Source organism: Sylvia atricapilla, chromosome 13 (genome assembly GCF_009819655.1).
Source record: "Sylvia atricapilla isolate bSylAtr1 chromosome 13, bSylAtr1.pri, whole genome shotgun sequence".
Classification (NCBI taxonomy): Eukaryota; Metazoa; Chordata; class Aves; order Passeriformes; family Sylviidae; genus Sylvia; species Sylvia atricapilla.
This window is the reverse complement of record NC_089152.1, coordinates 1,159,016-1,175,995: the sequence shown is the minus strand read 5'-3', so window position 1 is coordinate 1,175,995 and position 16,980 is coordinate 1,159,016. Positions and strand designations below refer to the sequence as shown.

Below are 16,980 nucleotides of genomic sequence, written 5' to 3'. Positions count from 1 at the left end.
TGGGCATTCCAGGGATCCAGGGGCAGCCACAGCTGCTCTGGGAATTCCAGCCCAGCCCCTCATCACCCTCCCAGGCAGGAATTCCTTCCCAATATCCATCTAAATCTTCCCTTTCCCACTCTGAAGCCATTCCCTGTGTCCTGTCCCTCCAGCCCTCGTCCCCAGTCCCTCTCCAGTTCTCCTGGAGCCCCTTTAGGGCCTGGAAGGGGCTCTGAGGATTCCCTGGATTCCTCTCTTTACTGGCTGGACACCCTCAGCTCTCCCAGCCCGGCTCCAGAGCAGAGGGGCTCATCCAGGGGGCGGCTCCTCCATGTGGAAATAAAGATAAAATCAAAATAAACAAGGAAATCCTGCTCTGATTTCATCCCACAGGGACAGCAGCAGGGAGAAAAAAAAATCTGGATTTGACAGCACAAAACAAAACCCTCGCTCTGGGCGACGGGAGTTTTTCCTTTGGCTTTGGCTCCCGATTTTCCTTGGACAGCTTTTGCAGGGGCTGAGCCGCCATCGCCTCCCTGCTCCGCCGACTCCCGGGAATCCGCCGGGGTGACTCGGGGTCACGGCCCCATCCCAGGGTTTAGCAGCAGAGCTGGCAGGTTCCACAGCTCCACAGCCTCCCAGGGATGTTGTGGAAAAGGCACATCTGGCCGGCAGATGTGTCCCGCTGCCGCGGCGGGAGGGAGCGGCCGAGCCCCGTGGAACGTCCTCTCCTGTCCCACAGGGGTGACATTCCCGCCACACGGAGCACGGAATGGCAAATCCCAGGACAGCCCAGCCCAGGGAACAGGTGAGGGGCCAGGTGGGATTTATCCTGAGGGTGTTTCCTTTGGCAGAACCACCACCAGAACCTGGAGACTCGGCCGGGAGAGGGACAAACGCGACACGGAAGCGGCCGATGGACACCTCGGAGCTCCTGGATGGTTTCCACCCCAAAATTCGGGTTTTCCACGGGGCTGCGGAGCTGAGCCAGGCAGGGATCGGGATTGTGTCCTTACCCACGCTGGCAGCCTGGAAGTGTGCGGAGAGGAAGAGGGCGGTGAAGCAGACGAAGGCCCGCATGCAGGTGGCCTCCTTGCCGTTGCGCCGGCAGTCCTTGGTGAAGATGTTGATCTTGGGGGGCTCGAAGCGGAGGCTGGCGTTGATCCTGACCACGCTGCGGGACCTGCGGGGTGGGCACAGGGCGTGGGATGGGCTCTGGACACCCCGGGGCCTCCCAGCTCTGCCTTTCTCGCTCCTTTTCCCTCTTTTTTTGCAGGGGGTTGGGAAGACCGAAGGGCCTCTCTCTCCAGGCAGGGCCAGGGGTGACCCATCTCGGCTGGGCACAGCCACCCTCCGTCCCAGCAGCCTCAGAGGACTCTCCAAACATTGACTATCACTTCAATATTGTTAGAATAAAAATTATTAGGATGTAGGATATATTAAATATAAAATTATTTTATCATACCATGTTATATTATGCTATATTAGGTTATATCATATCAATCATATCATATCATATCTCATATATATTATACCATATCATATCGTGTCATATCGTGTTATGTTATATTATATATTATGTTATATGTTATGTTATATGTAACGTTATGTATTGTGTTATATATTGTGTTATATATTATGTTTTATGCAATACAATATAATAAAATATAATATATTATAATATAACGTTGTATTATATTGTATGATATTATCTTATACTATATTATATAATATATTATATTATATTATACTATATTAATTTATAATTATTTATAATGATTTTTATATCTATACGTATATATCATTATGATAATACATTATTATATTAAATATTGCTCTAATTAAATCAGACCAGAAGGAGCCCAGGGCAAATCCCCACAAACAAATTCAGAACCTCTGGAGAACTAGGGATGAAACTCGATGGAAAGCCAAACTCTGGCATCTCCTGAGGGCGTTGAGATCCCATGGGACAGGGGGCTGGGTTTGCTGGGAGATCCGTTTTTCCCGGGATGATTTGGGGCAGAGGGAATGGGGAGAGGACACCGAAGGATCGCGGGCTCACCACAGCAGCACGGCGCTGCCCAGCGAGCCCACGGCCACGTCCACCAGCCCGTCCTCGTTCAGGTCCAGCTGCCCGTGGATGCTGCACCCGAAATACATCAGGCCCGGCGCGAGGTCGGTGGCGGCGATCCGCTGGAAGGGAACGGGAGCGATCCAGGCTGGATTCCAGCAGGAGCGGCCCTGCCTGCCAAGGGTTTGCCCAGGCTGGCTCCGGCTCGCTGCTGAAAATTCCCCCTTCCAAGAGGTTGTGACTGAATGTGGGTTTTCCAGGGAATAAAAGTGATTTCTGTCTGGAGGCATCATCCAAGATTTCTACTGGATCTGCCCACCGTAATTCACATTCATCAAAAGCGCAATAAACAAAAATAATTTATTTCCAGTTAATTAATTAATTAATCTATAGCAATCCCTGGCAATAAACGCTAAGCCTTGCCTCTAATTCCAAGCCTTTTTCCCCCCGCTATTCCATGGAATAATTGAGGTTGGAAAAGCCATCCAGGATTGTGGAGCCCAACCATCCCCTGGCAATGCCAAGGCCACCACCAGTGTCCCCAAGTGCCACATCCACACATCTTAAATCCCAGCAGGGATGGGGATCCACCACTGCTGCTCCCACGCTCGAATTCCAACATTTTGTCTTGGCTGCCTCAAAAGAGGGGATAAAATTATATTATATTACAACATAATTATATTATTATACAACACAATTATATATACAATACAGAACGGCTGAAATAATTAACAATTAAATCCCGGGGGTGGATTTGCTCCATTGCTCCTTAAAACAGGGAAGGAATTATATTTATTCCCATGGAAGATGAGGAAAACCGAGCACAGGGAAGCCCCACCTGCTTGTACTTCCTCAGGATGGTCTTCTGGAACCCAAGGAAAACGTAAATGGCTCCTTGGTGCTCGTCCTCCAGAGGGGCGCCCACCACCAGGTCGTTGTAGGAGTCCTGGTTGAGGTCGGGGACGGCGGCGATGCAGGAGCCAAAACGGGAATTCTGGTAACTCGGGAGGTCCACGAGGGATCCGCTGGGAACGAAGAGGTTCTGCCAAGGGGAGAAAGAAAAGGGAAGGGAAATAATTCCCAAAGTGTCAGCAGCAAGGCTGGAAAGAGGAGAGAGCCCCGAGCAAACGTGGGAGGGATTCTCCGAGGGAGGAGGCGAGAGCATTCCCAGGGATGTGGGATTTTGGAGCACATCCTCCTCATCATCATTAATAATAATAGTAATAATAATAATCTATATCAATAACAATATTCTATATAAATAATAATATCCCATATAACTTATAAACTCCATAATAAACATAAATTAAACGGTAATTTTCCATAGTGACGTTCCACATTAAGAACAATTTTTAATGTAATTTAATGAACAAATTTCATTGTCATCTTAATATTCCGTACTAAGAATAAATCCCATAATAACAGTAGTTGGTTACTGGGTTAGTAAAGGGAAAGCAAAAATAATTTTTGGTTGGCTACTGGGTTATTGGGAAAGTAAAAATAATCCAGGTGTCCTTTCATAACTGGACAATTTGTTAATAATAAAAGATAAAAGACCTTGGTAAGAGACAGAGACGGAGCCATTTTTAACCTTTTTGGTTAGAACTGACAACCTGTGTGTGGGAATACACATGACAAAGGGTAAGACAGACTTAATTAGCACGGCTGGTTTGATAATTGGGATGCCACGGCAGGAACAGACAGAACTTTGAGATTACAGAAGATGGGATTGAACCTGTTTATGGGAAGAGGAGAGACTCGATCAATCCCCTAGGAGAAAGATGTTGTAAAATGCACGAGTTGTTTGTATGATCTTTTAATCTAATTATCATCGTAGAAATTATTGACCTTCCTGAAATGGTATATCAGCTTTTGGCAAACCTGAGTAAAATCAAAACCTGATCACCGAATCCCATCTCTCCTCGATCGCCAATACCCGTGAGACTGCACCGCAGATCAGAACTAATAAACATCCGAGTCCCAACAAGAAAACCGCGTTTAAACGCGGCTCTGGCAGAATAAAAGAAGACAAAAAAAAACCCCCATGGGGGGACGTGGCTGCCACATCCCGCGGTGTCCCCAGGTGCCACTCACCCCGTGCAGGGCGTAGACGTAGACCTTGCCCCTCTCCCTGCCCTCGCTGAAGAACATGGGCGCGCCCACCAGCAGCACGTCGGTGACGCCGTCGCCGTCCACGTCCAGGGAGCTGATCTCGCTGCCGTAGTAGGAGCCGATCTGGGCGGGACAGGGACAGCACAGGGTTAAAACGATCCCAAAAATCATGGGAATTGTGTGCAATAGGCTCAGGGGAGATGGAAAGAAAAGTTGGATAGGCCTGGGAAAGGGAAGGCGAACTACGCAGGCCCTGGAAACGAAGGTTGGGTTTTGTCTTCGCTGGATGGCGTCAAACTGCGCCTGCATAATGATAAATTGTATGATTGATTAATGTAATGATTGTTTGGCACTGGAATATGATTATTGCTTCAGAATCACGACAAACGATGTTTGGGGGGCCCCGATGAAAACTACAAGAATTCACACAATAGAACAATATGGGTTTAATAATTAATATGCAGTTATATAACGAAAGGGTATAAAAACGCGTCCATCCCAAATATACGTCGGAGTCAGATTTGGTTCCCTGTGCCCCTGATTCCCAAAGCTCTTCAATAAAAACACCTGGGTATAATCACCCTGGGATTTTGTGTTTCAACACTATCGACAGGATGGGCTGGGAATGATGCCACCATCCCCCGGGAGGATTTCAAAGTCAAGATTCCAAAGAGTTTTCAGCCAAGGGATAGAAGTGATTTATATCGATGAAGTTAGGAAATACAAAGATGAGTTAATAACTGTTAAATGTTCAGGCTAGGACACAGATGATGTGTTGCTTGCTGTTACGGGCTCGTCCTTGTGCTGCTTTTTATCTTCTTTTTTCTGCCAGAGTCGGGATTAAATGCGATTAAATTTCTTGTTCCAACTCAGAGGTTTATTAATTCTTATCAAAATAATTTACGTGTCCTTCCGTAACTGGACAATTTGTGCTTCAAAGACCTTGGGAAGAGATAGAGATGGGGCCATTTTCTATTTTGTTGGCTAGAACCTACGAGTTGTGAGACTGTAATTGTAGATAATAATAATAATAATAATAATAATAATAACAACAATAATAATAATAAACACTGAGTAATAATAATAATAATCGATAATAATAATAATAATAGATAATAATTAATAAACACCAAGTCCAAACACAAAACCGCGGCTCCTGTGCTTTAACCCCGGCTCTAAAAGGAAGAAAATAAGAAACTCCACAAGGGAGAGGGTTGATTTTTCCATGGGGAGGGAATTCCGTGGCATTCCCGGCCGGAATTACCTGCTCTCCCTTGAGGGCCTGGTGGATGGTGAGGTTCCTGTTGCTGTGCATGCTGAAGAGGATGACTTTTCCCGTGTGGTTGAAGCGCGGCGCTCCCGCCACGTAAACCCGCTGGTGCTGGGTGGAGACCACGGAGGAGACGGTGTAACCTGGGGAAGGGATGGGCACCCAGTGAGAATTCCCAGGTTCTGCTTTCCGTCAGCCCGCCCCTCTCGGGTTTTGTGACAAAAAAAGCCAAAAAGTTTATTTTATTCCATCTTTTGAAACCCGGTTGGGGAGATTTTTTTTTTTTTTCTTATTGTCCCTTGGGACACCCACAGCCACCCCAGCTCCCCTGGGGGACACTGCGCTGTCACCCCACGGATCAACCACGTGCCCACATTCCCGGGGCAGAGCCCTGAGGTGCCGATCCCATGGAATCCCACCTCTCTCCTGGCCCACATCTCTGAGAAGAGGCCTCGTTTCACGGCCCAGGCCGATATTTTTATTCCAGAGCTGCACATGGAATGGATTAGCCCAGCAGGTATTTCCTGCCCAGGCATGAAATTCCATCGGCGCTTTGAAATCATTCCAAGGAAAGCCGCGGATGACCCGCTGGCTGGGCTGCTCCTGAATCTAAATCCCATTTAAATCCCGCTCCGAGGTCGGAGCCGGGCTCTTCCCGGGTGAGCACAACCCTTATGCTCCATCCCACAGGTTTTCCCCGAGGAATATCCTAATTTTAGGGATGAAATCCCGAATTTCCCCACGCGACAGCCGGTTTCCCACCTAGATAGGCTCCGTGGTTTTTGAGCTCCTCAGGGAATTCCTGCAGGTAGGATTCCCGCAGAGGAATCACCTTCCCGCTGCTGGTTTCCTTCAGGACGGCTCCGTTCCAGTCGTAGGCTCCCACTGCTCCCAGCAGGATCCCGTCCTGTGGGAAAACAGGGGTGTGATGGGATTTTCTTCTGGGATTTTCTTCCCAGGTGGAGGAGATCCCACCCCTCTGATCCCACAGAGAGCAGGAAAAACATTGTTCCAAAAAAACCACCTGGAATGCTGGAGGGTTTTAAAAAGGCTGGAGTGACATTTCCACCCTATTCCTGGTTTTCCAGTGTGCTTTTTTCTCCCCAGGAAATTCCCAAACAATTTTTTCCATGGACATCCCAGCACGCCCCTCCCGAGAGGTCACGGCATCGGGAGGATCTGCTGCAGATCCCAAGGAATTCTCAGGTCTCCCAGCCCCTCCCTTTCCCATGGGATAATCCAGCAGCATTCCCTCATCCCCATTTTAATGACTGATCTCCACAATTAATAATTTATCCCAAATCCCCCACCTGGAGCGGGAGGGTGATAAACAGGACGAGGCAGGAACAAAAAAACCCCAAATCCCCACGTTTCCTCTCTTACTTCCACAACGTGGGAGGAAAATCCAGTCTGGGACATTTCCAGGCCGAAGGAGATCTCGTTCTTGTTGGTCCCTTCAAACAAACAAACAAAAAATGGGAATTTGTGTTCCGTGGACAGTTTTGCTTTCCTGGAGCTGTGCTGGGTTCCCATTCCAGCCCTTCCTTGGGCAGGGACATTTCCCACTATCCCAGGCTGCTCCAAGCCCTGTCCAACCTGCCCTTGGACATTCCAGGGATCCAGGGGCAGCCACAGCTTCTCTGGAAATTCCATCCCAACCCCTCATCACCCTCCCAGGCAGGAATTCCTTCCCAATATCCATCTAAATCTCCCCTTCTCCACTCTGAAGCCATTCCCTGTGTCCTGTCCCTTGTCCCCAGTCCCTCTCCAGCTCTCCTGGAGCCCCTGGAAGGAGCTCTGAGGATTCCCTGGATCCTTCTCCTCTCCAGGTGAACATTCCCAGCTCTCCCAAAGGGGCTCCAGCTCTGGGAGCAGCTCCATGGATCCTCTGGAACTGTTCCAGCAGCTCCATATCCCTCTGATGGTCTCATTTCTCCCTAAATCCCCCAATCCCACAACCTCGTGCTGTCTGGGAGCTCTGCTGGGGTTCCAGTTTCCTCAAAGATCACCCAAAAATAAGGATTTGGACGTTTCTGCTCCGTAATTCCAGCTGGGGGAATTCCTCATCCAAGGCAACTTCCACGGGGAAGTGCCAGGCTGGACAGAGAAAACTGGGAAACTCATGAGAAGTTTGTGAGGGGGTTTGAGCAAAAATTGCCCAAATCTGAGATGTTCCATCCCCAGTGTGAGCCCTCCATCTTCCGTTCCAGTTTTTCATTCCAGGCTGCATTTTTTTTCCCTCAGAAATTCGGATAAATTTAGTTCGGGAGAGTGACAAAGTTGTCACAAGAGCCGGCATTTAAGACAGAAATATTTCCTGGTATTTAGTTTCAGCCGACAAACCCAAAATCCCGACATCATTCCCATAATCTCCCGGTGTCTGGCACCCCAGGAAGCTCCCGCGTGTGGGTTTTCCTGTTTTGTGAGCCTGGAATTTGATGGATGAGGAAGACACCGATGCCCAAATTCCCCCCATACCGAATCTCCAAGGTTTTTCTATAAAAAGGAGAATCGGAGCCACCAGAATTCCTGCGGCTGGAATGAGGTGTGTGTCCTTTGGAAAAGGGAACCGTGCTCCCGATATCTGAGGGATGCCGCCACTCCAAATAAAGACATTTCCTTAAATCTCAAGATATTGCGGAAGCCACGTCCAAATTTGGGAAAACAAAGGGATCAGCCTGACATTCCCAGGCTGGGAGGAGCGTCCCTCACCTTCCAGGCTGAAGATCCTTTTTCCCAGAAAGGAGAAATAAATAAAGACATTTCCTTAAATCTGAGCATATTCCAAGCAGGATTTTGGGCTCAGATTTTAGGAACCCACATCCACATTTGGGGAAAAAAAAAAATGGATCAGCTTCACATTTTCAGCCTGGGAGGAACATCCCTCACCTCACAGGCTGAAGATCCTTTCTCCCAGAAAGGAGAAAGAAATAAAGACATTTCCTTAAATCTGAGGATATTCCAAGCAGAATTTGGCTCAGATTTTAGGAACCCACATCCAAACTTGGGAAAAAAGGGATCGGCCTGACATTCCCAGCCAGGGAGGAGCACCCCTCACCTTCCAGGCTGAAGATCCTCTCTCCCAGGGCGTCCACGATGTCCTTGAGCGCGGCCTCGTCGGTGACGTTGAAGAAGTGTTTGTCGTCGGGGTCGCTGGCGATGAATTTGATCTCGTTCAGAAAGGCCTCGGGGTTGATCCCTCTCCTGTTGTAGTAGCCCAAGACCTGGTCGGGAATGAAAGGCCAGACTTCCATGGAATTTGAATTCCCGGATGGGTTTGGGTTGGGATATTAAAGCTCGTCCCGTTCCTGGATGGTTTTGGGTTGGGAAAAAGCTCCTCCCATTCCATGGGCAGGGATGCCTTCCTCTATCCCAGGCTGCTCCAAGCCCCATCCAACATTCCTTGGACACTTCCAGAGATGAAGGGTCAGCAGCTCCTCAGGGACATTTTCCCAGCGTGGGTGGAGCCATCCCAAATCCCTTTGGGGTGTCCATGTGGGAGAAACCCCGTCCTCGGATCTGACCCCGCTTTGTGGGGACAAACAGAGGAACTGCTGCAGTCCCACCAGGCTGGACGTTCCTCGTGGGATTTGGGGTCCTGCCTGTCCCTGGTCCCAGCACCTGCTCTGAATCCTGACTGGGAATCCCAAATGCAGCAGCAGCCACCAGGAGCTCTTGGAATGTTCCAGGAGCAGTGGAGATGGACACAAGGAGACCACAAGGAGCTCTTGGAATGTTCCAGGAGCAGTGGGGATAGACACAAGGAGACCACCAGGAGCTCTTGGAATGTTCCAGGAGCAGTGGAGATGGACACAAGGAGACCACAAGGAGATCTTGGAATGCTCCAGGAGCAGTGGGGATGGACAGGACCTCTTGGAATGCTCTGGGAACAGTGGGGATGAACAACCCCAAGGAGCTCTTGGAATGCTCCAGGAACGCTCCAGTGGGGTCTCTTGGAATGTTCTCAGAGCATTGGGAATGGACAGGACCTTTTGGAATGATCCAGGAGCAGTGGAGATGGGCTGTCCTTGTACTCTGGGATCCCTGGAGAACACAGGGACCTCTCGGAATGTTCTGGAAGCAGCGGGGACAGACAGGACCTCTCGGAATGCTCTGGGAGCAGCAGGGATGGACTGTCCTGGTGCTTTGTGATTCCTGGAGCACCACCGAGCTCTGCAGGACCCCCACAACCCCAAACCCCTCCTCACTCACCGCCACGGCGTATCTGGTGACGTTGTCCCTCTCGCTGTCCTCGATCACCTTCTCCAGGTCTGGGCTGTCGTGGGACTCTCCATCTGTGATGACAATCATTACTCTCTTTGCCCCTTTCCGGCCACCTTTCCGAAACGCTTCCGAGCTGCAAGTGAAGAGATGCCCTGGGCTGGCTCAGCCCCGCCGGCTCCGCGGTGCCTCGGCCCAGCCCGCCCCCGGCACACCTCTGGGGGGTTTTTTTTCCTGTTTTTTTTTAAAGTTCTGGTGTTTTAGAAGCTAAAAATTTTAAGCTTTTCGAGCTGAAGAGCGCTAACTTTCAAGCCCTGATCTTTTTCAGCCTCCTGATTTTTCGCATTTTTGCAGTGGAGTTTCTCACAGATTTTCATGTAAACAAAGTGACGTTATCGGAACTGTCCTTCTTGTTTATCCTTCCTCTCTTGAGAAGGGAGGATTGATGGACTTCTGGTCTGACCAGCGGGGTTGGAGAGGTGGCAACCTCATCCTCCAATCCACGGTCATTGTCAAAAATCTACATAAACAGAAGTAGAAAAATGGATTTCTCTCTTTCTGCCCTGACGACCGCGTGCGTGTCGTCCATTTCGTGTCCTACAGCGACAGCCATTCAAACGAAACTTCCCACAAAAACCGTTTTCCTACAAAACCCCAGAGCTTCCCCTGTCGTTGAACGGGAGAGGGAGGAAAAAAAGGAGGATTGGGAGGTTTTCCCGGGAACAGGAGCGGGAGAGGGAGGGGTTTTACCGAGCGAACTCGATGCCGTAGGCGGTGCGGGTCTCGGTGCCGCCGCGCTGCTCGATGTGGCTGGCGGCGGCCACCACGTCCTGCACCGACCTGTAGTCGTTCAGGTGGAACTCGTGGACCACGTCCTCTCCGTACTGGACGACTCCCACCTGGGAACGACGGGAATGTGGCTGAAAACGCCGATGGAGCGAGGTCCCGCCCACCGCGGGCGTTGCCAGCCGCCAAAATCGCCATCGGCCACCAAAAATGTCACTTTTATTTTCAGCCTTCTGATACTGTTGACGTGTTTCTGTTGGAGAGTCTCATGCGTGTACCATAAACAAAGCGGATCGTTTTCATTCCTCTCTGTGAGAGATTTCTGCACTGACCACTGGGGTCGGAGAGGTGTCCCTGCTGTCCTCCAATCCTTGGTCAAACTCCAAAACCCCAAATAATAATAAACTTCCCTTCTTTCGCCTCACTTCAACCTGATGGGTGAGTTCTTTTGTGTCGTGAGCAGCGACACAAACCCACCGGAAAAAGTTCTGTCTCTCATTCCAAGTTTTCCCTCCCACGGGAGCAATAATAATTCCCAATTTTATGGCTCTGTGCTCCCAAGTTTTGGGAGTGTGCTGCGCCGTGCTGTGCCACAGCATCTCTGGGTGGGACCAAACTGGCTTATTTGGGAAAATTTGGGATATTCCTGCTCAAATCCTGGCCCAAATTCCGGCCTAAATCAACCTGTGATTACTCGGAGTGAGTAAAGCATGGAGAGCTCCTTTCCGTGGGGTTTCATCCTCCCTGTTCCCGCTGGGATGGGGAATGTGGGGTGTGGGATCCTTCCACAGCTCTCTTAGGGACTTTAATGGGAGAAGTTTTCCCCACGGGATGAGTTAAAAATCCCAATATTTCGACAAATCCCAATATTTGGACAGAAAAGGGACTTTTGGGAATGGCCCCGGGATGACACAAATGGTTCAGGGCCTCACCTGGATCTGCCCAGGACCAATGTAAAACTTCTTCAGGATGTTTATCAGGAAGTGCTGGACTTCAACCCAAGGATAAATGCTGTTGGATCCATCCAGAACGATGATGATGTCCATGTAGGTCTGGCATCCTGTGGAAAAATCCAGGGATTTATTAAAAGCCCTCTTGTGAAGGGGCAGATTTACGGCTTCACTTCCAGCCAGTTACTTCCTCTTAGGATTTATTGGGAGGAGAAAAAAAAATAAAAATTCGAATTTCAATCATTTGGGAAAGAACTTTGTGCTCCCAAAGGTGGGGAGAAGCCACAGGAATCCTCCCCGCCGAGAAAAAAAGACAGGATCACTTCCCCAGGAATAACACTCGGCGGCATCATTTGGGATTCAGCTCTGGAATTTGATCCCGTCTAATATCATTCCACACTTCAAAGAGGAGCGGGATCCGGCTCCGCTCCTCCCGCAGAGCCGTGCCTGATCCCTGAGTCATTCCCGGCCCTGCCATGGAACACGAGGCAGACATTTCCTCCTTTTCCCGTCAAATCCTCGGCTCCGAGGCAGCCAAAAACCCCGGAGGGGACCCCAGGGCTCGGCTCTGCCACCGGAGCAGGAAGGATTTAAGGATTTTTTTTTTCCAGTGGGCAAAATTGTTCGGGATCATCTCGCGTCTCACTGATGTTTTACAGCATTCCCTGGAAAAGTCCAGGATGATCCTGGATTTCAGAGATTTATCAGCTGCTCTTTCACCTGATAGGAATTTATGGATGAAAGAATCCCTGGATTGGAGTTGCTCATGGATCACTGGGATCCTCTGTGTGCCTCCATCTCCATCCCATCCCGGGATGAGGGAGAGGAGCTGACCCTGCATCCCACTAAATAAAAACTTCCGAAAACTGCCTGAAATCCCAACTGTCCTTTGCAGCGAGGGCTGGAACATGACGAGGGAAGTGGCACTGGGAATTCGATGATGCCTTTACTGCCTTGATCCCGAAAATCCCATTTTTCCAAGCCCCTCTTTATGCCCTGGGAATTTGGAGGTGGCCTCTGCCTTTCCTGCCAAAATCCCATTTTTCCCAGCCCTGGGAATTCAGCAGCACCAGAGGGCTTCTGGAGCTGGGGAATCACATCCCATGGGATGAGGAGCTCCCGGGAGCAGGACAGGCTTCTGGGAATCCTTCCCAGCTCCAGGAAAACCAGGAAATGTCATTCAAACCCTCCAAAATAAAATCCCAGCTCTAAATTCCCAAATTCCAACGTATTTAACTCCTGGTCCATGAGGGATTTGTTTTGTGCAGCCAGACTGGGATCAGAGCTGGGACTGGGACTGGGATTGGAGCTGGGACTGGAGCTGGGATTGGAGCTGGGAACAGAGCAGAGATGGGAAGAAGAATTGGAGCCGGGATCAGAGCTGGGATTGAAATCAGGACTGAAACCAGGATTGGAGCTGGGATTGGAACAGGGATTGGAGCCAGAACTGGAGCAGGGATCAGAGCAGGGATTGGAGCTGGAATGGGAACAAGGATTGGAGCAGGGACGGGAGCCGGGATGGAAGCTGGGATTGGAACAGGGATGGGGGCAGGGATGGGAGCAGGGATTGGAGCCGGGATGAGAACAGGGATTGGAGCTGGGATGGGATCAGGGATTGGAGCCAGGATGGGATCAGGGATTGGAGCTGGGATGGGAGCAGGGATTGGAGCTTTGATGGGATCAGGGATTGGAGCTGGGATGGGAACAAGGATTGGAGCTGGGATGGGAGCAGGGATTGGAGCCGGGATGGGATCAGGGATTGGAGCTGGAATGGGAACAAGGATTGGAGCCGGGATGGGAACAGGGATTGGAGCCGGGATGAGAACAGGGATTGGAGCCGGGATGATGGGAGCAGGGACTGGGGACAGGAGCTGGGATGGGATCAGGGATTGGAGCCGGGATGATGGGAGCAGGGACTGGGGACAGGAGCCGGGATCCCGGCGCTCACTCTGCAGGGCCGGCGCCACGGTCCGGGAGAAGCGGAAGTTGGCGTTGACGCGGGAGCACATTCCCGTGGTGTAGTAGGAGCTGCCGCACTCGTGGGACCACAGCGGGCTGCAGGCCTGGGGGGGGAGAAAGCGGGATTGGCCCCAGAGGATCCCTTTTCCATGGATGTGTGGGCAGCTTCTCCCCACGGAATGTGTGAGGTGGGGCAGGAAACAGGGAATCCTGGAATTCTGGGATGGGTTGGGATGGAGCTGCAAGGTCTTGTTCCTGTCCTGGCTATGGGATGGGAAACATTCCATCATTCCATCATTTCAGTACTCCATCATTCCATAATTAATTCCATAGTTCCATAATTAATTCCATAACTCCAAAAAATCCAGAATTCCACAATTGGGCAGGTTATTCCAAGATTTGTCCATCCTGGTGTTGGACACTTCCAGGGATGGAGATTCCATAATAAATAAATGAATAAATGCATGAAAAAATAGAATAAATCTATTATTAATAATAATAATAACTATATATATCTTTGTAATACATTCTATTACAGTAATGTATAATATAATATAATATAATATAATATAATATAATATAAATAATCATATAAAATATTATATGTTTATTAAAATATATTCTAATATATAATATAATATGGAATTATAAATATTTACCATCTATAAAATACATTTATAAATAATAAGGTTCTGTAAATATTTACATGTTTTACATCTATTTATCATGTATACAGTGAAGGAGATATTTATAACATAATACCTCAAATTGTTTCCACATATATCATATAATACTATATATTAATATAGAAATAGAGATAAATAGAATGGAATCATAAAACATCCTGATTTGGAAAAGGCCAGGATCATAAAAGTACAAATTTTATTTTATTTTATTTTGTATCTTTTACTTTATTTAATTTAATTTCATTTCACTTTATTTCCTTTTACTTCATTTATTTTTGTCTTTATCTTTTTCCTTTTATTATGTTTATTTTATTTTATTTTAATTTACTTCATTTTATTTTTATTTAATTTCACTCTCGTTATATTCCATTTCATTCTATTTCATTTCATTTCCTGAACAATTCCCTACAACGCTCCCCACATCCCGCCAACAAAACCCCACCAACAGGAGCCTCCCAACTCTTCCCTGTCCTGCTGCACATTCCCGTGACACATTCCCAAATTCCTGGCCCACATTCCCAAATTCCTGGCCCACATTCCCAAATTCCCAGCCTGCATTCCCACATTCCCAAATTCCCACATTCCCATATTCCCGAATTCCCGGTGCGCATTCCCAAATTTCCAGCCCACATTCCTGCATTCCCAGATTCCCGTCCTCCATTCCCAAATTCCTGCATTCCCGCATTCTCAAATTCCTGGCCCACATTCCCAAATTTCCAGCCCACATTCCCAGATTTCCAGCCCACATTCCCAGTGCACATTCCCACATTCCCAGCCTGCATTCCCGCATTCCCAAATTCCAGGCCCACATTCCTGCACTCCCATATGCCCAAATTCCCACCGTGCATTCCCAAATTCCCACATGCCCGAACTCCCAAACTCCCAGCCCACATTCCCACATTCCCAGCCCGCATTCCCGCATTCCCAGCCCACATTCCCGCATTCCCAGCCCGCATTCCCGCATTCCCGGCGCTCACCAGGACGCTGCTGTCCCTGGGGTTGGAGGCCAGGCTCAGGCCCAGGCGCATGTTGTCCTTGCGCTCCGACACGTTGGACAGCGTCACCCGGCCTTGGGAGAGGGGCCGGCGTCAGCGACATTCCCGGGAAATCCCAAACGCCCCCCGGGATCCCCGGAACAACCGGGAATTGTGTGTCCAAGAGGGGTTTCTGCCGGTGTGATTCGGGGTTTGGGGGATTTTTGGAATTTTTGGAGAATTGGGTTTTTTTCCCAGATGAACAACCAAGGAAGGGAATTTTTTTGGGGAATGAGTTGGGAGTTGGAGAGGAGGAAAACTCTCAGAGGACTCAGCTCCTCATCCCGGATTCCCGAGCCAGGGAATCCTTGTTTTTTCCCCATGGGAATAAAAGAAAATTTGGAACAGCCCCCAGGGCAGCCCTGTCAATCCTAAACGTCACTGAGCTGCATCCCAAATCCTGATCTCTGGAAACCTCAGCTCCCCGTGAGCCAGAGCTCTCCCTTTGGGAAGCAAACTGGGAATCACGGAATAACTTGTGATTGACGGAATTTAAATCCCCCCCAGTGCCACCTTCCACCTTGGACACTCCCAGGGATCCAGAGGGGTTTCTCTGGGAATTCCACCATCCCAGGGATGAATTCCTCCCCAATATCCCGTTATTTCAGGGATAATTTGGGATGTTGGGATGCCGGGAAGGGGCCGTACCCAGGTTGAGCTTGGTGCAGTTCCCGTGGCCCTCACTCGGCACCGGACACTTGTAGACGTCTCCGGTCTTCTGCTGCCCGTTGGATTCGTACGGAGCTCCCACCACCAGCCTGCGGAAAACATGGATCGCTCAGTGCCAGGAGAACGGGAATCCCATGGGAAAAGGGATCCCACGGCCACGATTCCTCGATTTGGGAGCGGCAGGAGAACGTCCTGACACCAGCCATTGTCCCAAGCTCAGTGGAAGGACAACTTCTCCTTCTCGTCCCGCCGGAGCAGCGGGAATGGGCCTCCACCACCTGGAATTCTGGAATTCTGGAATTCCTGCAAGGAGCGGGTTCCTGGCAGGATCCTGTCCCATCTGGAAGCACAGGGAGGAGCAGGGGAACAGCTCCAGGGTGACACCAAATCCCTCGGAATCAGCCCATGGATTGTCCCTTCTCCCCACCCCCTGCGGAGGAGCCTCTCCAAAGGGTCATGGAATGGTTTGGGATGGAAGGGACCTCGAGGATCAGCTCATCCCAACCCCGTCCGTGGGCAGGGACACCTCCCACTCCACTCCATGAACATCTCCAGGACATGGATGTGGATTCCAGCAGAACCACAAGGAATTAACAAGGAGCTGGTGGAGCAAATCCCACCGGGATCTACCAGGAATTTTTCCCTGGAAAATCCCGGCAAAAGGGAATTTGCTCCGACCCAGAGTTGTTATGAACAGCCCTGAGTGGAACATTGGGATCTCCAGAGGAGGGAAGGAGGATTTTCCCCAGGAATTTTCCCCAGGAAAACCCTGGAGAAGGGAATTCTCTCCAAGCTGGAGATGTTCCGACCATTTGGGATCCAAACTTTGGGAACTCCAGAGGACATCGGGAATTTCCCCGCTCTCCACAATTCTAAAAATTACTACATCCCATTCTCCAGCACGGATCCCAACTTCCAGCCGGGATTTTTTTTTTTGGGACATCCAAACATTTTTTTCCCACTTTTCCTTGACCACAACACCCCAATCCAACAATTCCCAAAAGCAGGAACAGCTCAGGACCGAAGGAATCCATCCCTCCTTCCCAAAAATCCTCGGCACCGCGAGTTGTTGGCAACTCCAGCCCCCAAAATAAATGGGATTCTTTTAGATTTTTTATAATTTTTTTTTAGCTTCCCCAAAAAAATCCTATAGATGCAACAATCCCGGTCTGGATCTCCAGATAAACAGGAGCTCTTTTGTTCCCGGCAGCTGGAAAAGCCACCGGCACAGATGGTCCCTGTT

General features: G+C 49.6%; 1 protein-coding gene across 1 annotated transcript in view; it reads right to left on the bottom strand.

The window, feature by feature from the left end:
- The window catches only part of ITGA11 (integrin subunit alpha 11), a 31,396-nt gene extending 15,601 nt beyond the window's left edge, over window positions 1-15,795 (bottom strand). Inside the window, exons 1-14 of the mRNA XM_066328180.1 lie at window positions 15,717-15,795; window positions 15,012-15,103; window positions 13,338-13,452; window positions 11,372-11,499; window positions 10,404-10,552; window positions 9,645-9,789; window positions 8,491-8,656; window positions 6,816-6,886; window positions 6,195-6,339; window positions 5,427-5,575; window positions 4,145-4,285; window positions 2,889-3,092; window positions 2,042-2,172; window positions 996-1,162 (exon numbers count right to left, since the gene is read on the bottom strand). Coding sequence (XP_066184277.1) covers window positions 996-1,162; window positions 2,042-2,172; window positions 2,889-3,092; window positions 4,145-4,285; window positions 5,427-5,575; window positions 6,195-6,339; window positions 6,816-6,886; window positions 8,491-8,656; window positions 9,645-9,789; window positions 10,404-10,552; window positions 11,372-11,499; window positions 13,338-13,452; window positions 15,012-15,062 — 1,762 coding nt within the window. The 5' untranslated portion in view covers window positions 15,063-15,103; window positions 15,717-15,795. The remainder of the gene's footprint in view (window positions 1-995; window positions 1,163-2,041; window positions 2,173-2,888; window positions 3,093-4,144; window positions 4,286-5,426; window positions 5,576-6,194; window positions 6,340-6,815; window positions 6,887-8,490; window positions 8,657-9,644; window positions 9,790-10,403; window positions 10,553-11,371; window positions 11,500-13,337; window positions 13,453-15,011; window positions 15,104-15,716) is intronic.
- Window positions 15,796-16,980: the final 1,185 nt, after the last annotated feature.